Source organism: Sordaria macrospora, chromosome 4, assembly GCF_033870435.1.
Source record: "Sordaria macrospora chromosome 4, complete sequence".
NCBI classification, from domain to species: Eukaryota; Fungi; Ascomycota; class Sordariomycetes; order Sordariales; family Sordariaceae; genus Sordaria; species Sordaria macrospora.
In genome coordinates, this window is record NC_089374.1 from 3,484,599 (window position 1) to 3,500,194 (window position 15,596).

The 15,596-nt window shown below is 51.6% G+C and overlaps 6 protein-coding genes across 6 annotated transcripts; 3 read left to right on the forward strand and 3 right to left on the reverse strand.

Annotated features, from left to right (window-relative positions):
* The first annotated feature begins 362 nt into the window (after window positions 1-362).
* Window positions 363-4,545, forward strand: SMAC4_08088 (uncharacterized protein). Its single transcript, XM_003347148.2, has 6 exons — window positions 363-675; window positions 773-954; window positions 1,020-1,482; window positions 1,550-3,520; window positions 3,585-3,865; window positions 3,928-4,545. The coding sequence occupies exons 1-6, from the start codon at window positions 631-633 to the stop codon at window positions 4,010-4,012; spliced, it is 3,027 nt and encodes a 1,008-aa protein (XP_003347196.1). The 5' UTR covers window positions 363-630; the 3' UTR covers window positions 4,013-4,545.
* A 109-nt stretch (window positions 4,546-4,654) lies between these two features.
* Window positions 4,655-6,239, forward strand: SMAC4_08087 (tryptophan--tRNA ligase). The gene is made up of 3 exons (XM_003347147.2): window positions 4,655-5,173; window positions 5,259-5,496; window positions 5,625-6,239. The coding sequence occupies exons 1-3, from the start codon at window positions 4,682-4,684 to the stop codon at window positions 6,140-6,142; spliced, it is 1,248 nt and encodes a 415-aa protein (XP_003347195.1). The 5' UTR covers window positions 4,655-4,681; the 3' UTR covers window positions 6,143-6,239.
* A 59-nt stretch (window positions 6,240-6,298) lies between these two features.
* SMAC4_08086 (mitochondrial 37S ribosomal protein uS10m) lies at window positions 6,299-7,823 on the reverse strand. The gene is made up of 5 exons (XM_024655927.2): window positions 7,725-7,823; window positions 7,578-7,648; window positions 7,477-7,509; window positions 6,797-7,296; window positions 6,299-6,701 (listed from the first exon to the last, which is right to left on the reverse strand). Exons 1-5 carry the CDS (start codon window positions 7,764-7,766, stop codon window positions 6,547-6,549), a joined length of 801 nt encoding a protein of 266 aa, XP_024511727.1. The 5' UTR covers window positions 7,767-7,823; the 3' UTR covers window positions 6,299-6,546.
* Window positions 7,824-7,992: 169 nt separating this feature from the next.
* Window positions 7,993-9,365, reverse strand: SMAC4_08085 (uncharacterized protein). Its single transcript, XM_066090742.1, has 2 exons — window positions 8,988-9,365; window positions 7,993-8,770 (listed from the first exon to the last, which is right to left on the reverse strand). The coding sequence occupies exons 1-2, from the start codon at window positions 9,243-9,245 to the stop codon at window positions 8,396-8,398; spliced, it is 633 nt and encodes a 210-aa protein (XP_065946896.1). The 5' UTR covers window positions 9,246-9,365; the 3' UTR covers window positions 7,993-8,395.
* A 1,054-nt stretch (window positions 9,366-10,419) lies between these two features.
* On the forward strand, window positions 10,420-11,943 carry SMAC4_08084 (uncharacterized protein). Its single transcript, XM_003347144.2, has 4 exons — window positions 10,420-10,570; window positions 10,637-10,650; window positions 10,731-11,435; window positions 11,500-11,943. Exons 1-4 carry the CDS (start codon window positions 10,483-10,485, stop codon window positions 11,506-11,508), a joined length of 816 nt encoding a protein of 271 aa, XP_003347192.1. The 5' UTR covers window positions 10,420-10,482; the 3' UTR covers window positions 11,509-11,943.
* Window positions 11,944-11,989: 46 nt separating this feature from the next.
* SMAC4_08083 (uncharacterized protein) lies at window positions 11,990-15,551 on the reverse strand. Its single transcript, XM_066090741.1, has 7 exons — window positions 15,173-15,551; window positions 13,928-15,073; window positions 13,658-13,869; window positions 13,467-13,602; window positions 13,111-13,403; window positions 12,645-13,055; window positions 11,990-12,584 (listed from the first exon to the last, which is right to left on the reverse strand). The coding sequence occupies exons 1-7, from the start codon at window positions 15,221-15,223 to the stop codon at window positions 12,500-12,502; spliced, it is 2,334 nt and encodes a 777-aa protein (XP_065946897.1). The 5' UTR covers window positions 15,224-15,551; the 3' UTR covers window positions 11,990-12,499.
* Window positions 15,552-15,596: the final 45 nt, after the last annotated feature.

Below are 15,596 nucleotides of genomic sequence, written 5' to 3' on the forward strand. Positions count from 1 at the left end.
GATTTTGCCAGCAGCAACCTCGAAAAGAAAAATATCACAAGCTTCACCGACGGGGTATCCTTGAGACCAAACTAAAGTCAACAATTACTTGATAGAATTCTGTCATTACTCAAAATTACATATTCAACGAAGTTGACGTCGTCGACCTGAGAAAAGGTGAAGGGACGTTACTCGTCAGGTCCGCACACTGCTGATGAATCCCATCTCAGCTTGGGCACTTGAAAGTTGAGACAAGCACTGCCAATTCTAGCCCGCCACGGGCTCCATCGTCTTTCATCACCGAAAACCGAAACAACAACCACAGACTTTGGTATTCAAAATATCTTCAAAAAAAAGAAGTCAAGAGGGATCGCAAAGATCCCAAAAAAAAAAAAGAAAAAAAGGCTCCAACACGACAAGCGCAATATTCCACCCCAAACTCCATATATATCTCGCCATCCTTGAATATCAAAGTGATCACAAACTCACAGTTCTGGAACCACGGCAAACGACCCACCGATCCGATCCACCAACTTTCTCTTCCTTGGCATTCCTCCTCAACACGCCTTCACTTTTCCTCGCCGAGGTGGACGCCCGTGGACATATTTTTTGCACTTTACACTCCTCCCCACTCTATAGTACAGAATCAGAATGGAACCACTGCCACTACCCACCAGTCTGGCGGAGGTGGAACAGGTAAGAGGACATGTGATAAGAGAAGGGCGGGTTACCATATGAGCTAGGAGACCCGTAGAGAGACCACGAGGCTAACACAACTCACTTGTGCTGACAGTTGATTGTAGCTCTCTATCAGCCGAATCCCCCTGAGACCGTCTCACGTATCCAGGAGGTTCTCCAGAGGCTACAAAAGTCCCCTGAGGGCTGGCAACTTGCCCAGAGTTTGATTGGAAACCCGAATGACAACATCAAATTCTATGCGGCCTTGACCATCATTGTCAAGCTTAACAAAGACAGGTACCCTCGCCATCCCACTCCTCTTCTCTACTGGGCCATTCAAAACTGATTGAAACTCGTTAAAGTTCCAACCTCACCGACGATGAGGCAAAAGAGCTGCTCCAAAATATCCTTGGTTGGACAATAACGTCGTGTGCCGAAGGTGTTGCTCCATTTGTTATCAAAAAGTTGTGCATTGCTCTCGTCACATTCTTCATCCACTTTTCTCAGCTATGGCCCAACTGCCTTCGGCATTTTCTTTACAGCCTCGATCTCGGGCGGGCTACCCCCATTGAGGCTTTGGACAACGCTCTGGACACCACTATCATTGTCAACAGTCTCGAGATTTCCAAACTCAAGGTCGCCATCTGGTTCGCCACCTCCCTTGTCGAAGAAGTCGGAAAGACGGATATGAACTCGATAAAGTACGTCCACGTACACGAGCGTCTCGTCCGGAATGCCCACGACTTGGCTTCATTGTTAGCACGCGGATTCCTCCCATCAGATGACACCTACCAGGTCCAGGGCGAGTCGCTTGTGTGTTTCCAGGTAAGTCAACCAAGGATTTATCCGACGACCAAATATCTCGATGAACCGGTGACTGACAAACAAATAGGCTTGGATCCTCTACGCTCAACGACTGTCCTCCAACACCGATGTTCTAGTGACACATTTACGGGAACTTGTCAGTCCGGCTCTCAACTGCTTCGCCATCGACGGCCTCTTCCAGCCGGCCTCCGAACTCTTCAGTGACGTACTCAGCAATTATTCGGGATTCTTCACAGAAGCACACTATGCGGCGTTGGCCTCCCTGTTCGACAGCGAATGGGCGGCAGGGCACTACGACAGGGTCATTCACGGCGATCATGAGATTGAGGGTATTTCTTTTGGCCTTCTCATGCTTGCGTATGGTGACGCCAAGGTTTCAGATCTCATGTGTAGCACAGACGAGCGATCCCAGAGGTTTCTGGGGAGATTAGCTGGTCTTCTCGCTGCTGATGGCTATCTGGTGGGCGAAGATTCGATATTCGTCCCTGCCCTGGAGTTCTGGGCCACGTTTGTCGAAACCATGATCGACAATATCTACTCAGAAGAGGAAGCAAACGTAAACGTCTGGCGCCCGCACGCTGAACAACACCTCAAGAGTGTCGTGTCCAACTGCTGGAGGAAGGCACAATGGCCGCCTGCAGAGACTTTCGCCGAGTGGGATTCTAATGAGCGTGTCGGCTTCACGGATGCGAGAAAAGACATAGCTGATATGCTACAGTCCATCTTCACTCTCGAGAATCTCACTCTAGTCTCATTCTTCTCTGGTCTTTTCCTCCAGGCCCTCTCTGTACAGTCGTGGGCTGAAGTTGAGGCATCAGCATTCTGTCTCGGATCTTTGTCCGACTGTATCACGGAAGACCCCCAATATGACGTGGAGTTAAGCAAGGTCTTTGCTTCACCCTTCTTCGATCTTCTTGGTCAGGCCCAAGGTCCGGTCCCGCTACGTCTGCGCCAAACGGGTCTTCTGCTCATTGAACGGTACTGTGAGTACTTTGAGCGGCATTCCGAGTATCTCCCGCATGCGCTCAACCTGCTATTTGCGGCTGTGGGCGATCCTGTTCTTGGTGGACCTTCTGCCAAATCCATCTCAACTCTCTGCTCATCGTGTCGCTGCATTCTTACGGGCGAAGCACCGGCATTTATCATGCACTACCAAACTATCCGTAGCAGACAAGTTCTCGACTCTCTGGCGGAGGAGCGTATCATCCTTGCCATCGCCTCCATCATCCAGGCTATTCCGGATTCGAACCAGAAGCTGGCTGTCTTTGAGAACCTCTACTCGATCATCAAAGCAGACTGCGAGCGTGCTGTTCAGCTCAAACAGCAGCCCAGTATGTTGAACCTTTCCGACCCCAACTTCTTGCGCGGTGTCGAACAACCGGGCGACGTTCCTTCTGCCGACGAAGTCTCTCATCAACTCGCCGTCCGCGCTCTCCGATCTCTCCAAAGCATGGCCAAGGGTATGCAGGATGTCAAGGAGCATGTGGTTGACATTGATGCCGATCCTTCTTCTGCCAACCAGGACCCGAAACTTTCCGCTATCCAGTCCGATATCCTCAACGTCTTGCTCGAGATGCAGAGAACTTTCAACACCAGCGGGGAGGTCGTAGAGATCATTTGCATCATCTTCCGAGCGGGGTTTTCAGAGACTGAGTCGGGCCCATTCGTGTTCCCTCCTGAAGTCGTGACAAACTTCTTCAGTCAACAAAGATTCGAAACCCCTAGACTGGGAGCTTTGCTGAGCACGGCATGCTCTTTTGTCGGAAGTCTGTACAGAGGACCGAAAAACCTGGTTCCGTCCTTACTGGCAGAGTTACTACCTTGGGTAATCCAGATGCTCAGCAGTCTCCCGGAACCAGAAAGCGACACGGAAGTGGCGCAGAACGGCATTTGCTTCGTGGATAAGATCATGACAAGGTATCCCGAGGTGGTGTTCCACGTTCAGCCGCCACAGATGCTCGAGTACTTTTTCATGTTCTCGCTCAGGGTCCTGAATGGGAGGGAGCCGCTGCCCAAGACAGCGTCGGCGGAGTTTTGGGTATGTCTCCACGCGTCTCTTGAATCATTAACCTGAGTGTGTATTGTACTAACAACCAAATCAGAGTAACTTCATTACCCTCAAGTCCGAGTCCCCCGATCTCCAAGGAACCATCAACAATGCTATGGAACACCTCGGCCCGCTCATATCACAGACTCTCATCCAGAATATCGGTGGTAACGCTGCGAGAAGCGAGCTAGACAAGCTGAGCGACCCTCTCAAGAAGCTTGTGACGAGCCAGATGCGTTCAAGGCAATGGCTCGAACAGGCGCTCTTCGACCAAAATTTCCCCAGTTCGCAGGTAGGCAATGAAGAGAAGTCTACTTTCCTCAAGAAGATCATTGGGTAAGTCTGCCATATACCTCGCCCGTTCACTATATACTAGTTACTGACCCGCGTCTACACAGACTGAGAGGGGCGAGGAATACCAACCAGGTGGTGAGGGAGTTCTGGCTGGCTTGCAGAGGCTCCAACTTTTCTTATGCTTCCTAGGCGTATGCAACGGATGTTTATGAGCCTTGGATCTTACTCAAAAATTATGGATACCTTGGAGCTTGTGAAGTAACTTCCGTGACTTTTCGTTTTTTATGAGCTCCTTCGCTCGTTCCAATGCGGACTGGGTAATCTTAGCAACGGCTCTTGAAAGCATTATTCAGACATGGTAGGCAACGTTGCAATTCAACGTTGCAATTTGGAAATGTGATGGAGTCACTACAACAACTGTATATGACTTGAAACCACAACCCAAATTGTAAATATTTCGTTCCAGATTCTGTTCATCATGAAACACACACATACAAGCGAAGTACCTCCAGCTTATGAAGATAGGAGACGAGCTCGGAAGGGCTCGAGGAGAGCTCTATTTCGTCTATACGTGGTCCTAGCGTCACCTCCATAATCAACCCTGCCAAGCCCAATCTGCATCAGGGGTGGACTGCCATTTGCCATACACAACCCTCACTCTTCCAACTACAGTTCACCCCATCTTCAGTCGAGCTTCACCCAGACTGAATCCACCACGTCTCAGTGTAAGTCCAAATACGCTATCGCTATCTGCTCACTCCATTGCTTACTTGGGAGGAGTTCTTGAAAGTTTCAACTTGACCAAACTAAAACTAACAGCCACGGCAGGAAAGGATTGGGTCGATCCTCTCACACATCATGAAGTCCCTCACCAAAGCCCCCGGCCTCCTGAGCCGGCATGGCCTCACCTCCCTAACCACTAGAGCCTCAACTTTCCAACAACGCCTATACTCCTCAGCCCCATTAGCACCTGAGGCGACAACACAAACGGCTGCCAAAAAGCCGCAAAGACAAGTAATCTTCTCCGGCATCCAACCCACCGGCGTACCACACCTAGGCAACTACCTCGGCGCCCTCCAGCAATGGAAGCGCATGCAAGACAACGCAGATCCGGAGACCACGGATCTCATCTTCTCCGTCGTCGACCTGCACGCCATCACGGTGCCGCAGCAGCGCGGCAACCTCAGGAAGTGGAAGAGGGAGATGCTGGCGACGCTACTGGCTATCGGCTTGGATCCTAAGCGCTGCACCATCTTCTACCAGAGCATGGTGCCGGGACACTCGGAGCTGCAGTGGATTTTGAGTTGCACGGCTAGTACGGGGTATTTGAGTCGGATGACGCAGTGGAAGGTGAGTTCATCGTTTGAGAGCCGAGGGAGGAAGGGAGGGGTTTCAGAAACGAAATGCTGATGTGTGGCGGAATGAACAACAACAGAGTAAACTGCAACTAGCAGATGACGCCAACATGCTAGACGACAAGGCCAAATTGTCTCTCAAGCACGGCTTGTTCTCCTACCCCATCCTCCAAGCGGCGGATATTCTCGTTCACAGGGCGACGCATGTCCCCGTCGGCGAGGACCAGAGGCAGCATCTTGAGTTTGCTAGGGAGTGCGTGACCAACTTCAATCATGCGTATAAGGGCAAGGTGTTGGTTGCTCCTGAGACGATTCTTTGTAAGTCTGTTTCTATTTCATCCCCTTCCGTTCCATTCCATGTTCACTTTCGATTTATGATATGTACTTGACTCTTGACTTCGACAGGAGTTACTGTTCTTATCATCATCTAACAACACTTAAAACAGCCCCTACAAAACGCGTAATGTCCCTCCAGATGCCCACCAAGAAAATGTCCAAATCCGACCCCGACCCTACTTCCCGCATCCTCCTCACCGACACCCCTTCCGAGATCCACTCCAAGATCCTAAAAGCGCGCACCGACTCGTTGACCCCCTCTCTGGGAATCACCTTCGACCCTGTCCAACGTCCCGGCGTGTCCAACCTGCTTCAGCTTCTCAGCCATTTCGACTCCCAAAATCGTTCGGCGCAGGAGATCGCGGCGCAGATCAATGCCGAGGTTGGGAATCAGTTGGGAGGGGAGGGCGAGGAGAATCCGTTGAGGAAGTTGAAGGAACGGGTGAGCGAGGTGGTGCAGAGGGAACTAAATCCCATTAGGGAGAGGTATTTGGAGTTGTTGCAGGGGGATGAGGGTAAGGAAGGGGGATATTTGGACGAGGTTATTAAGGAGGGAGCGAGGAAGGCGAATGAGAGCGCAGAGAGGACAATGAGTAGGGTTAGGAGGGCTGTGGAGTTGGGCGCTTGAGGTGATGAAGGATGGTGAGGTTGTTGTAAGATAGATTCCGTGTTGTCTGCTGGGACATATGATCGGTAGAGAAAAGCTGTATGTGATGTCTGCATCTGTGGCATATACTGCTTAGACGTATGGTCATCATTGTTGTTGTGCTTTCTCTCACCAGCCTCTTTCATTGGCAAACGCCGTCTAGTCTTCTCTCGTGTACAGCACAGCAGCGGCATGGCCGTGTCTCCTGATCTGTACTATACATTTCTTATGCTACAGTATCTATACACACAAAGGACGGGCCATATGCAGAAGAGACAAAAGGGGACAAACCTGACCGGAAGAGAGACAGACAACAACGACAAGAACAACCACCCAGGCTGCTGAAAGGACTTCTTGAGACGGGACCAGTAGTTGTTGTATCCGCTTTAGCGTCCACCAGAGATCCGGAGTCTCTCCTTGGCAAGGAAGTCCTCGAAGTTGCCGACGCCCTTCAAGTCGCTGACATGGCTGAGGTGCTCCCATCTGGTCTCCAGAAGCTTCTCCACCTCGCCCTTGCTCTCGTCCATAGCCTTGCTGACGCCTGTTGTGTTGACAATTGTTGGTTAGCATGCGTGTCTCCAGGAAACACCCCTCGTAGCGAAGCGGAAGTTATGTATCGAACGGATTTCCACGTACCAAGCTTGCTGAACTCCCAAACGTTAGCCTTCATACCAATGCCGTAGTAGGCATGCTTCTGCAAGAAGGCCAACCACAGCTGCACCGTCTCCGGGTGACCGTCCTTGATCTGGATCAGCCTCCTGAGAGTGACACGCTCAAAGTTTTCCTGCGACTTCTTGAAAATGAAATGCGACTTGGGCACAGTCCAGCGCTCGATCATGCGGGGCAGAGGGACGGGGCCGAAGGCAGGCAGGCCGAGGTAGTAGGCGGCGCGGAGGGCGAAGTCGCAGAAGAACTCGAGGTTGCGGATCGAGTAGGACCGGAGCTGGAGGTCGCACGAGGGAACGCCGTACTCGGCTTCGCGGCGAAGCGGCTGGAGGTAGAGGGCCTCGAGCGAGCGGGGCATGCGGGACATGATCACCTCCTGCTCTTCGGACTCCGTGGCGACGGCGGCGGCCTTGGCCTTGTTCTCGTCCTTGGGAGGCTCGGTGGTGGTCGTGATCTTGGCGATCGGGGTGCTGCTAGCAGGATATACCGGTCAGTCATTCTGTACCGTCCGGGCAGGCTCGGTTATGCGACGATGTATTAATGGAGAGAGTGAGGGCATATCGGCGGGGGTGTTCGACGAGCGGGCGGACAGATTTCGCGGGAACGGCGACATTGTCGAGGAGGGCGGTTTGCGGTAATGGGCTACTAACCTCGCCTCAGAGGCGGCATCGGGACCTGTGGTCCTACGCAAGTGTTAGCTCGTGGTGCTCATGAATAACAACGGATCTCGAACAGCACGCTGGTCACTTACACCGAGGCATTGCGCCGGAGCTGGGGCAACGGCTGGAAGACGGCCTGGGCGGACCGGAGGGTTGCGAGAGGCTGCCGTTTCCACGCTGGTTAGACGGATATCCTACGAGCGCACACATCCTACAAAACACATGAGGAGAATGCTTACCGCCCGTCCCTGAAGGGACCGTACCGCTGGCCTTATTATCATCTTTGCTCTGGGTGGTCTGGGATGTTGAACGTCTACAAGTTGCCCTCGCGCGCGCGCGGATCAACCGAGTTTTTAGCGCGGGTTATTGGGGTAGGTCAATCCGGGGTTCTTATCGATAAGGAGCTTGTGACGCCCATTTCTTAAACTGCGAAAACATCACCATTACATGGAAGAGAGAACATGGCAGAAAACTACAAGTCACTGGCAGCATTACAAGAAACAGCGGTTGGTTGTCAAACATTTGATTTGTTCGTTTTTTTTTTGGGCTTTTCAACACACTGGTCGTCAACCCGTGGTTATTTAAAGGAGATTTCTCTATCCTTCCTGTGAAAAGTCCTGGCAATCTCGCAATGACTGGCAGAGCTGCCTTCTCTGATCGCCTCACGACGAGGGAAACTGTTGTGCAGTCGAACCGTAGCTCAAGACTGAAATGATACACTAAGATCCCAAACAATGTCGCCAGACATAATACCAATCCTCTGTCGCGTCGACCAGGGCCAAGCGACGAGGAGCCGGAAGCGGCGTTTGATGTCGGTGTCGCATCGTTGCTTGCTGCAACAATCGTGTACACATGATGCTGTATGTATGTGGTACGGTCGTAGGTGTGATTTGACCATGGGGCGTTCAGATCACTTGCGCTTTCTCCTGCCGTTGACGAGCTGCTTGTAGAAGTTCTTTCCTCCGCTCTGCTTCTTCTCCTGGATGCCGTGGTACTTGTTCTTGTACTTGTCAACAACCTCAGCACCGAGAACCTCCTCAACAATGGTCCGCTTCCTCTCCTTGCGGGTGAGTCGGCTGTCACGACCGTCAGTAGCACCAGCAATGATAGTGCCAACTTGGGAGAACTCGGGCACAAAGTCCTTGCGAGAGTCCTTCTTGAAGTACTGTTTTCCCATGGCGACGACCTCACGCATTCTCAGAATTTGCAAGTCTCTCTTCAGCTGGGGGGTCAGATTTGTGCGGGGCATGTTAAACCAATCGGCACCGGCGTCAGTCTTAGGTCCCTGTTTTCTCTAGTCAGCATCCTGATCCGCAAGGTTGTAGAGCAGTAACGGAAGAGAAGGAGTAGTTTCCAGTCAGAGTAACTATGAACATAAAGGAATCATTATGGTGCAGACGACGACCCCATGACGGGGCGCCGAACTGCGTCATGAAAAAAATGGGATAGATTTTCATCATGGAAGGAAGTGTAATGGAGATGTCGAGGACTGTCGAACGTACCTTGGTCTTTTCCTTGGACTGGGGCACCCGGACCGACAACTTCTTGGACTTGTTCTCCAAGGTCGGCTTCACCACCTCAGCAGGAGCGGCCGAGGGAGCCGCAACCACTACGGGGGTTTGCGCTGCGGGTGCAACAGCAGCATCTGTCTGGGGAGCCGCTACAGCATTGGAGCTGTCCGGGTTCGCAAGGCGAGACTCGGCTTCAGCAAGGAGTTTGTCGATCTCAGCATCGGACAAGCCGAGCACGGAAGCCGCCATCTTGCTGGTCGGGCAAATGCACAGTTTCGTGGATTGAAAGCTGTGGAAAAGCTGCTCAAGATTTGCAAGCGATTGGAGAGAGGGGAAGAGAAGGGAAGAAAATTCGAAGCTTCACATTTGGGGACAAGAAAAGATAAAATTTTGAGTGGGACCCGCAGAAAAAGACCAGGCGTTCCCCATTTGAGCCAAGGCTTGGCATTGCTTGTTGTCGACTGCTTGAACTCCGCCATCACGTGAGATTCTGCACGGGCCAGGCCTCCAATGAGTTGGCAACCCACAGCCCCGGCTCGAGCCCGGGCCGCGCCTGGCCGTGCGTCATAGGGCGGAGAAATGAGGCTGGAGAGTGCCAGTTGTCAACGGTTGGGCTCGGGGGCAGGCGTGGCCGCGACGTCGAGCAGAGCTGTCAGGTAGCGCGCCACAGCTGCCAGTCACTGTCTTTCGGCGTCTTTCTGCTGCAGAGGGACTGCAGTGAATGCTGCGGCTGTCACTTGGAGTTGTTGCACTGATGCCCAACCTTTTTTGGTTCTACTGAGTCTGACCGCTTTCACCAACAAATCATCATCTTACCATCTTACATATTCCCATCATCCGCTCTTCACATCCTCCAGCGTCTTTTGAGTAAAGTCATTTGCTTTACAGGTACGTGCTTATCTGCTAGTCTCCCCATCTCATTCTCATCCACCGGCTCCCGCGAATAGCATCTCCCAGGCCTTTGGCTTCAAGCCAAAAGACGGACCTACACTACACCCCATTCTCACCAATCATTTCACCCCTTCACCAGCTGGAGCTCTTACCCGTGTGGCTCGTCCCGAAATCGAGAAGGCGAGCCCGGAGCAGCGAGTCGTCCATTGGCATCAAACTCCACCCATTTGTTCCCCTCTCCCCAAACAAGGAGTCCCGCCAATCACTCTGCCCAATCAAGCAAGATTTCTGAGTGAGAGTCGGTTTTGCGATCGTCATTCGTCGCTTCTCTCGCAAGTAAACAAAAGACGGCTTGCCGACACCATAGATAGTTCTAAGCCCAACGCGCAGGAACTAAATCTTCCTGGTTGAGAAAAAACAGAGAGCTCTTCGGAAAAGCGCGCCCATTGCACGACCCCAGCAAGACATTCACGTTGAAACTCGGTTTTGTTATTAAAGACAGAGGTTTATTGACCCAAGTCATCCAATACAGGCCAGCGATTTGCGACCAACCAGTCCCCGTCTCCCCGCAGCTCGCCAAACATTGATATCCGCCATGGATCCCCAAAACCCGTCCTCGGCTGGGCATAACCAGCAACAACGCCAGCAGCCCGTCTACGACACAAGCCAAGGTGGCCATTATGGTAAGTAGTCGTCACCCCAACGCTCCCTGTTAGCGAACTGTTTACTCACCAAGATGTGTTATATAGGTGCCAGTGCTGCGGTTAGTACTCAGTCTTCACAAGAGGGCTTCTCGGTCCTGTTACATCATAGCTCACACTCTAACACATTTCACGTTTCTAGCTCTCCCAACAAGGCTTTGCGCCCTCAGACCTTTACACGGGAACATGGGCCAACGTTCATCAGGGTCTTCAGGGCAACTACAAGGAAATTCTGACGGCTTATTGGCAACAAACTATCAACCACCTCGAGAATGATACCCACGACTACAAGCTCCATCAGCTGCCCTTGGCACGAATCAAGAAGGTCATGAAGGCGGACCCCGAAGTCAAGATGATCTCGGCTGAAGCACCCATCCTCTTCGCCAAGGGATGCGATATCTTTATCACCGAATTGACCATGCGCGCGTGGATCCATGCAGAGGAGAACAAGCGCCGTACCCTGCAGCGCAGTGACATTGCCTCGGCCCTCTCGAAGTCCGACATGTTCGACTTCCTCATCGACATCGTGCCCAGGGAGGAAGCTTCCACACACGCAAAGCGCGCGACAGGTCAGTCCGCCGCCGCCGCCGCGCAGGCTGCGCAAAACGCCGCCCAGCAAGCTCAGGGCATACCGGGTGTCGCTGCGCCTAGCCATGGCGGACAGCATCCCATGGCCGCTCCTGACTACACGTTAGGTGGCCATGCCATCGCCCCTGAGGCCGACTATCGCCAGCAGAACATGTACTCGGGTCAGGTACAGCCAGGTGCTCCAGCGGCGTATGGACAGCCTCAACCTCCCATGTACGACGTTGATGGCATGTACTACTCGACAATGCCTCCTCAACAGGTACGTTAGATATGGGCTTCCGTGATTCTCACGCCTGGTAAGCAAAATGCTGACTTGACCACAGAACGCTTAAAGAGTCGCATTCTGGAGGAGATGGGATTGGAGTGTCGTCACGAGCCCATGGGCGGGGCCGGAGTGATGAATCACGGCATTAAGTGACAATGACATAACTTTCACCCATGATCGTTTCTCTATCTTTATCGCTTCTTTATCTTTATCCCTATAAGACTCGAAAGACTGCCGATCGAACACTATACAATGGCGTGGCGTAAATACGGGTTATTTCGTTTGTTTCAGGTTGCGTCCCATGGACAGAGGAAGGGTGCTTGGATGGCTGGTCAGTCGGTCGGTTATGTCATAAAGATGCTTATCATGTTTTCCTTTTTTTTTGCGCTGTTTTGTTGTTTGAGCGTCTTAAGTTATTGGCATTTTCTTGTTCAGTATCGTATTCTAGTTTTTGATTCTGCTTCATGTCCAAAACAATGTTCATAGCACACATGGTGATTAACTGATAAAGGAAGCCACGCTTCTTCTCTTCAAAATCAGTACGTTCACCATGATATGGCTTGTGTCATCATGTGAAAGCCAGCAAGAGTACTCAGCCGTGAGTGTGAACTGGACTGGTTATCCTGTTACAACAGCACCACTCTCTTGCAAAACATGGGAAGAATCACCAAGGGAAACGTCAATCCCAAGCAGGGTTCGCCAGTAAAGAGGGTCGTTCAATAGATCTAAGGATCGGAGCTCATAATCAAACAGCCGAAACTGAAAAAGGGGAAAATGTCAAGAAGAAAGGAAAAACGAATTGAAAAGAGAACCATGTACACCGTAACTAGGGAGCTCAATTCCTTTTCTCTCTGTTTTTGGGTCTCATTCGATTACATTCACCACTGCAAGAGAGTGGGCGGTGCGACAAAACGACCAGTTCAGAGACTCATTAGCAGAAAAAAAGACATGGTGTGATTAAATTTCTTACAAGCGGAAACATGATCCTAGATATGGGGTATATAGAGTTACAAATCGAGTTTCAGCACCAATATTATTAGGCGTGCTCGACCGACACATCAACGCAAACCGAAGCGCGATCCGAAGTTAGCGAGCGGCGCAGCGGCTCGGCTCGTGGTTGTGCTCTCGATTCCCAGAGTGAGTCTAGAGTAAGTAGCATATGGTTAGTAACATAGACAGGCAAGAGTCAATCGTCCAACTCACTTTTCCAATAATATCGGTCCATTCATGGCATCCACACGGCCATACTTCTTGTTCCTCGTGGAAATGTCAAAGAACTCTTCGTGATTGTCCGACTGCATGAGCGCGATTGTCTGCTGAAGCTCGTCCAGATTCTGCTCCAGCATGGGGGCGTTTTCAAGCTTGGCGACGAAGGCAGAAAGATGTTGCACGTCCATAGCCATGGCGGCAACAGCGTTGGCGTTGATCTTCTTGACGTCTGGAGACAGGGGTAGAGCAAGGATCTTGTTGGCGGCGTGGCTGAGCGCATCGAAATAGATGAGCTCCTTGATCTCCCGGGGCAGACCGAGGAGGGTGGAACCCATTATGTTCTCCAGATACCTCGTCAAGGTCTGCATGTAATTACTAGGTTCAGTGGGCTTTGACGGTGTCATCCTGTTGGTGATGGTTAGCAGGCGGCAAGTCACGGAGAGCGGTAGGTCAAGCTAACCAGTTGTAGTCGGAAGTGTCGACAAGGTCGTCGATTTTGGAGTTGACAAGTTCGAATATGCGCTTCTCGGCTGTCTTCTTGTTGCTCCTAAACTCCTCAGTTGATTTGAGAGAGACAGGGCCACCTGCGGATGTTGATGATCGCGCGCGAATTAGCTCCTGTTCCAGCTGGTGGCAAGCCTCTTCGAAGTGTTCCAGGTTGATCAAGATCTGAACGATCTGGCCTAGATATTGGGAGTTGAGACGTTCCACGAGAGTGCGGCAGACCTTCTCCGTCAAGAGCTCATCCAGTGACTGGCAATGGCATTAGATTTCAACATTACAAAGCCCGGAGTGGGAGGGGAAAAGAGTGGTTACCTTTCTGAGCGTCTCATCGACAATGTTGGGATGTTGGAAATGATCATTAGAGAAAAAGTAAAACTGATTCAGGAAATTCCTGATATCAATGCAGCAGAGAGGGTACATCTGTGAAAAGGGGAGGACGCAGGGGAACCTAACTACGTGTTAGCATACAACCTCACTTGCAATACAAATGATGGCAAACATACGTGAGCTCTTCTGGAGCTTTCTCTTCAGTATACCAACTGACTTTGACGACCTTTTCGTATTCCTCGGTGTTGTTGATTTGCATAGGCATGTAATCGTCGGTTGAGACGATCTCTTGAAAGTCATCGCTGAATCTACGCTTAAGCAGTTCAGCGTATTTGTAGAAGAGGGTTAGTTGGAAGTTGTTCAACATGGAGACAGAGTAATTCCAGCTCTTGAAGATCGGTTAGCGTTTTGTACTTCTTAACAAGCAAAGGCAAGAGACTGCTCACCTCCATGGTCTGGATAAATAGCGCAATATCTCCCTTGATTTTCAAAAGCAGTTCAGCATTATCCACGTCTGTTAGCGATCTTGAAATGAGGCGGATGGCAGTCTGGCACATGGAATCCCACAGCTCGTCAACCTCGACTGTGGATCGCAGTTGCGGAGCACGCTGTATCGTTGCTTTTTCAATTACGGCGAACCCGGTGATTTGCTCCAGCAGATCACGAAGTGAGTTGTCTTCCTCATCGGATGAAAGATTCACAGAACTCGGCATCAGCAAATCCTTTTGCTGACGTCGAGTGGCCCCATACTCGGCACGGAATTTGTCAATTTGACCTAGCGCCTCGTGGATATGAAGCGCTTCATGTAGTGGTGTAAAGTCAACCTGGACTTCTTCGTTATCGAGGACATCAAACTCATCACTCTCGTCGAAAACCAGCTCGATGGCAGAGTTCAGCTTGAAGTGGCCCAAGTACGGGTTTTGTTCAGCACGTTCCCGCTGGCGGTCCAGCCGCTGCCTTGTGCCAAAGAAAGCAACCTCGCCAAGAAACTGCGAGGTCTCACGAATGCGATACAGCCATGTGTTCAGATCGGTCATGACAGCCTCCGAGATCGTTTTCCGTGACGCGGGGATAGACTTTTGGATCAGATCGGCCAGCCGGTACTGGGTGGCATACTTGTTCTGGATGATGGGCACTAGGTATTCGTTTTGGAGGTCCTCCAGCGATTTGAGGGCGCCATAGTACTTCTTCTTGCGAATCAGGTCATGGGCATTGTTGACAGCATGCATGATCTTGAGTGATTCCCTGAGCGCATCGGAGACGTCGGTGATGTTCTGGCGGACGCGGCGTGTATCGACCAATGCCTGTTTCTGCTCCGCTAACTTTTCGGTACTCGCTTGGATCGACTGGTTTAGGTCGAGAATTTCGGCAGTCAAAGCTACGGTCTCCTCTCGTATTGTTTGTAGTTGGCTGACGGAGCCAAGGAACTCTTCGTGTTGCGTCAAGCCGATCCGTTCAATGTCGCCCTCCCGCTCCTCTGCATACTGGGAAAGGCTCTGGACGAGCGTTGCTGTTCGACCGCTTGCTGTCGCATCTTTGAGGACTGGAATCAGTTGATCGATAAAGTCGGAGTCGGATGGTGTGAGGATAATCTGCGTCCATGTCAGTTCCAGGGTCAGTTTGGATGTGAACGTTGAACGGGGGGTACGCCAGCTATGGATGGTGTTGCTCAACGACGACGGCGTTCGTACCTGGTCGACAGCGGAGTCGTAATCGTCCCACGTTTGTACTTTTCTGGGCATCTTGACGACCCAAATGCGCCAGTCGACTCTTATTTACATGGGCTTCCGAGACTGTCGATAAGGTATGCGCTCGAGTTGTTGTGGAAAGAAGAAAGTGTTCTGGGCTTATTCTCGTAGCCTAGCCGTCGAGGTACCTTTCCACTTCCCGCTACGCCGCACTACAGGGACGGGGAATGGGGGGAGCTCCACGGTGCAGCTCACTTTGTGCCCGTTGGTAGATGTGGTCCAAGCGTCAGTATTAACGCCGATGCCACTTGCCCCTGGCGGACATCTTGAAGTAGCTCTGTCGGTTGCACTTGAGCTCCTTCCCTTTGCGATGTACGCGGCGGAGTTGTTTGTAAATGCCCAATACCTTCCATGGTTTTCGGTGTTA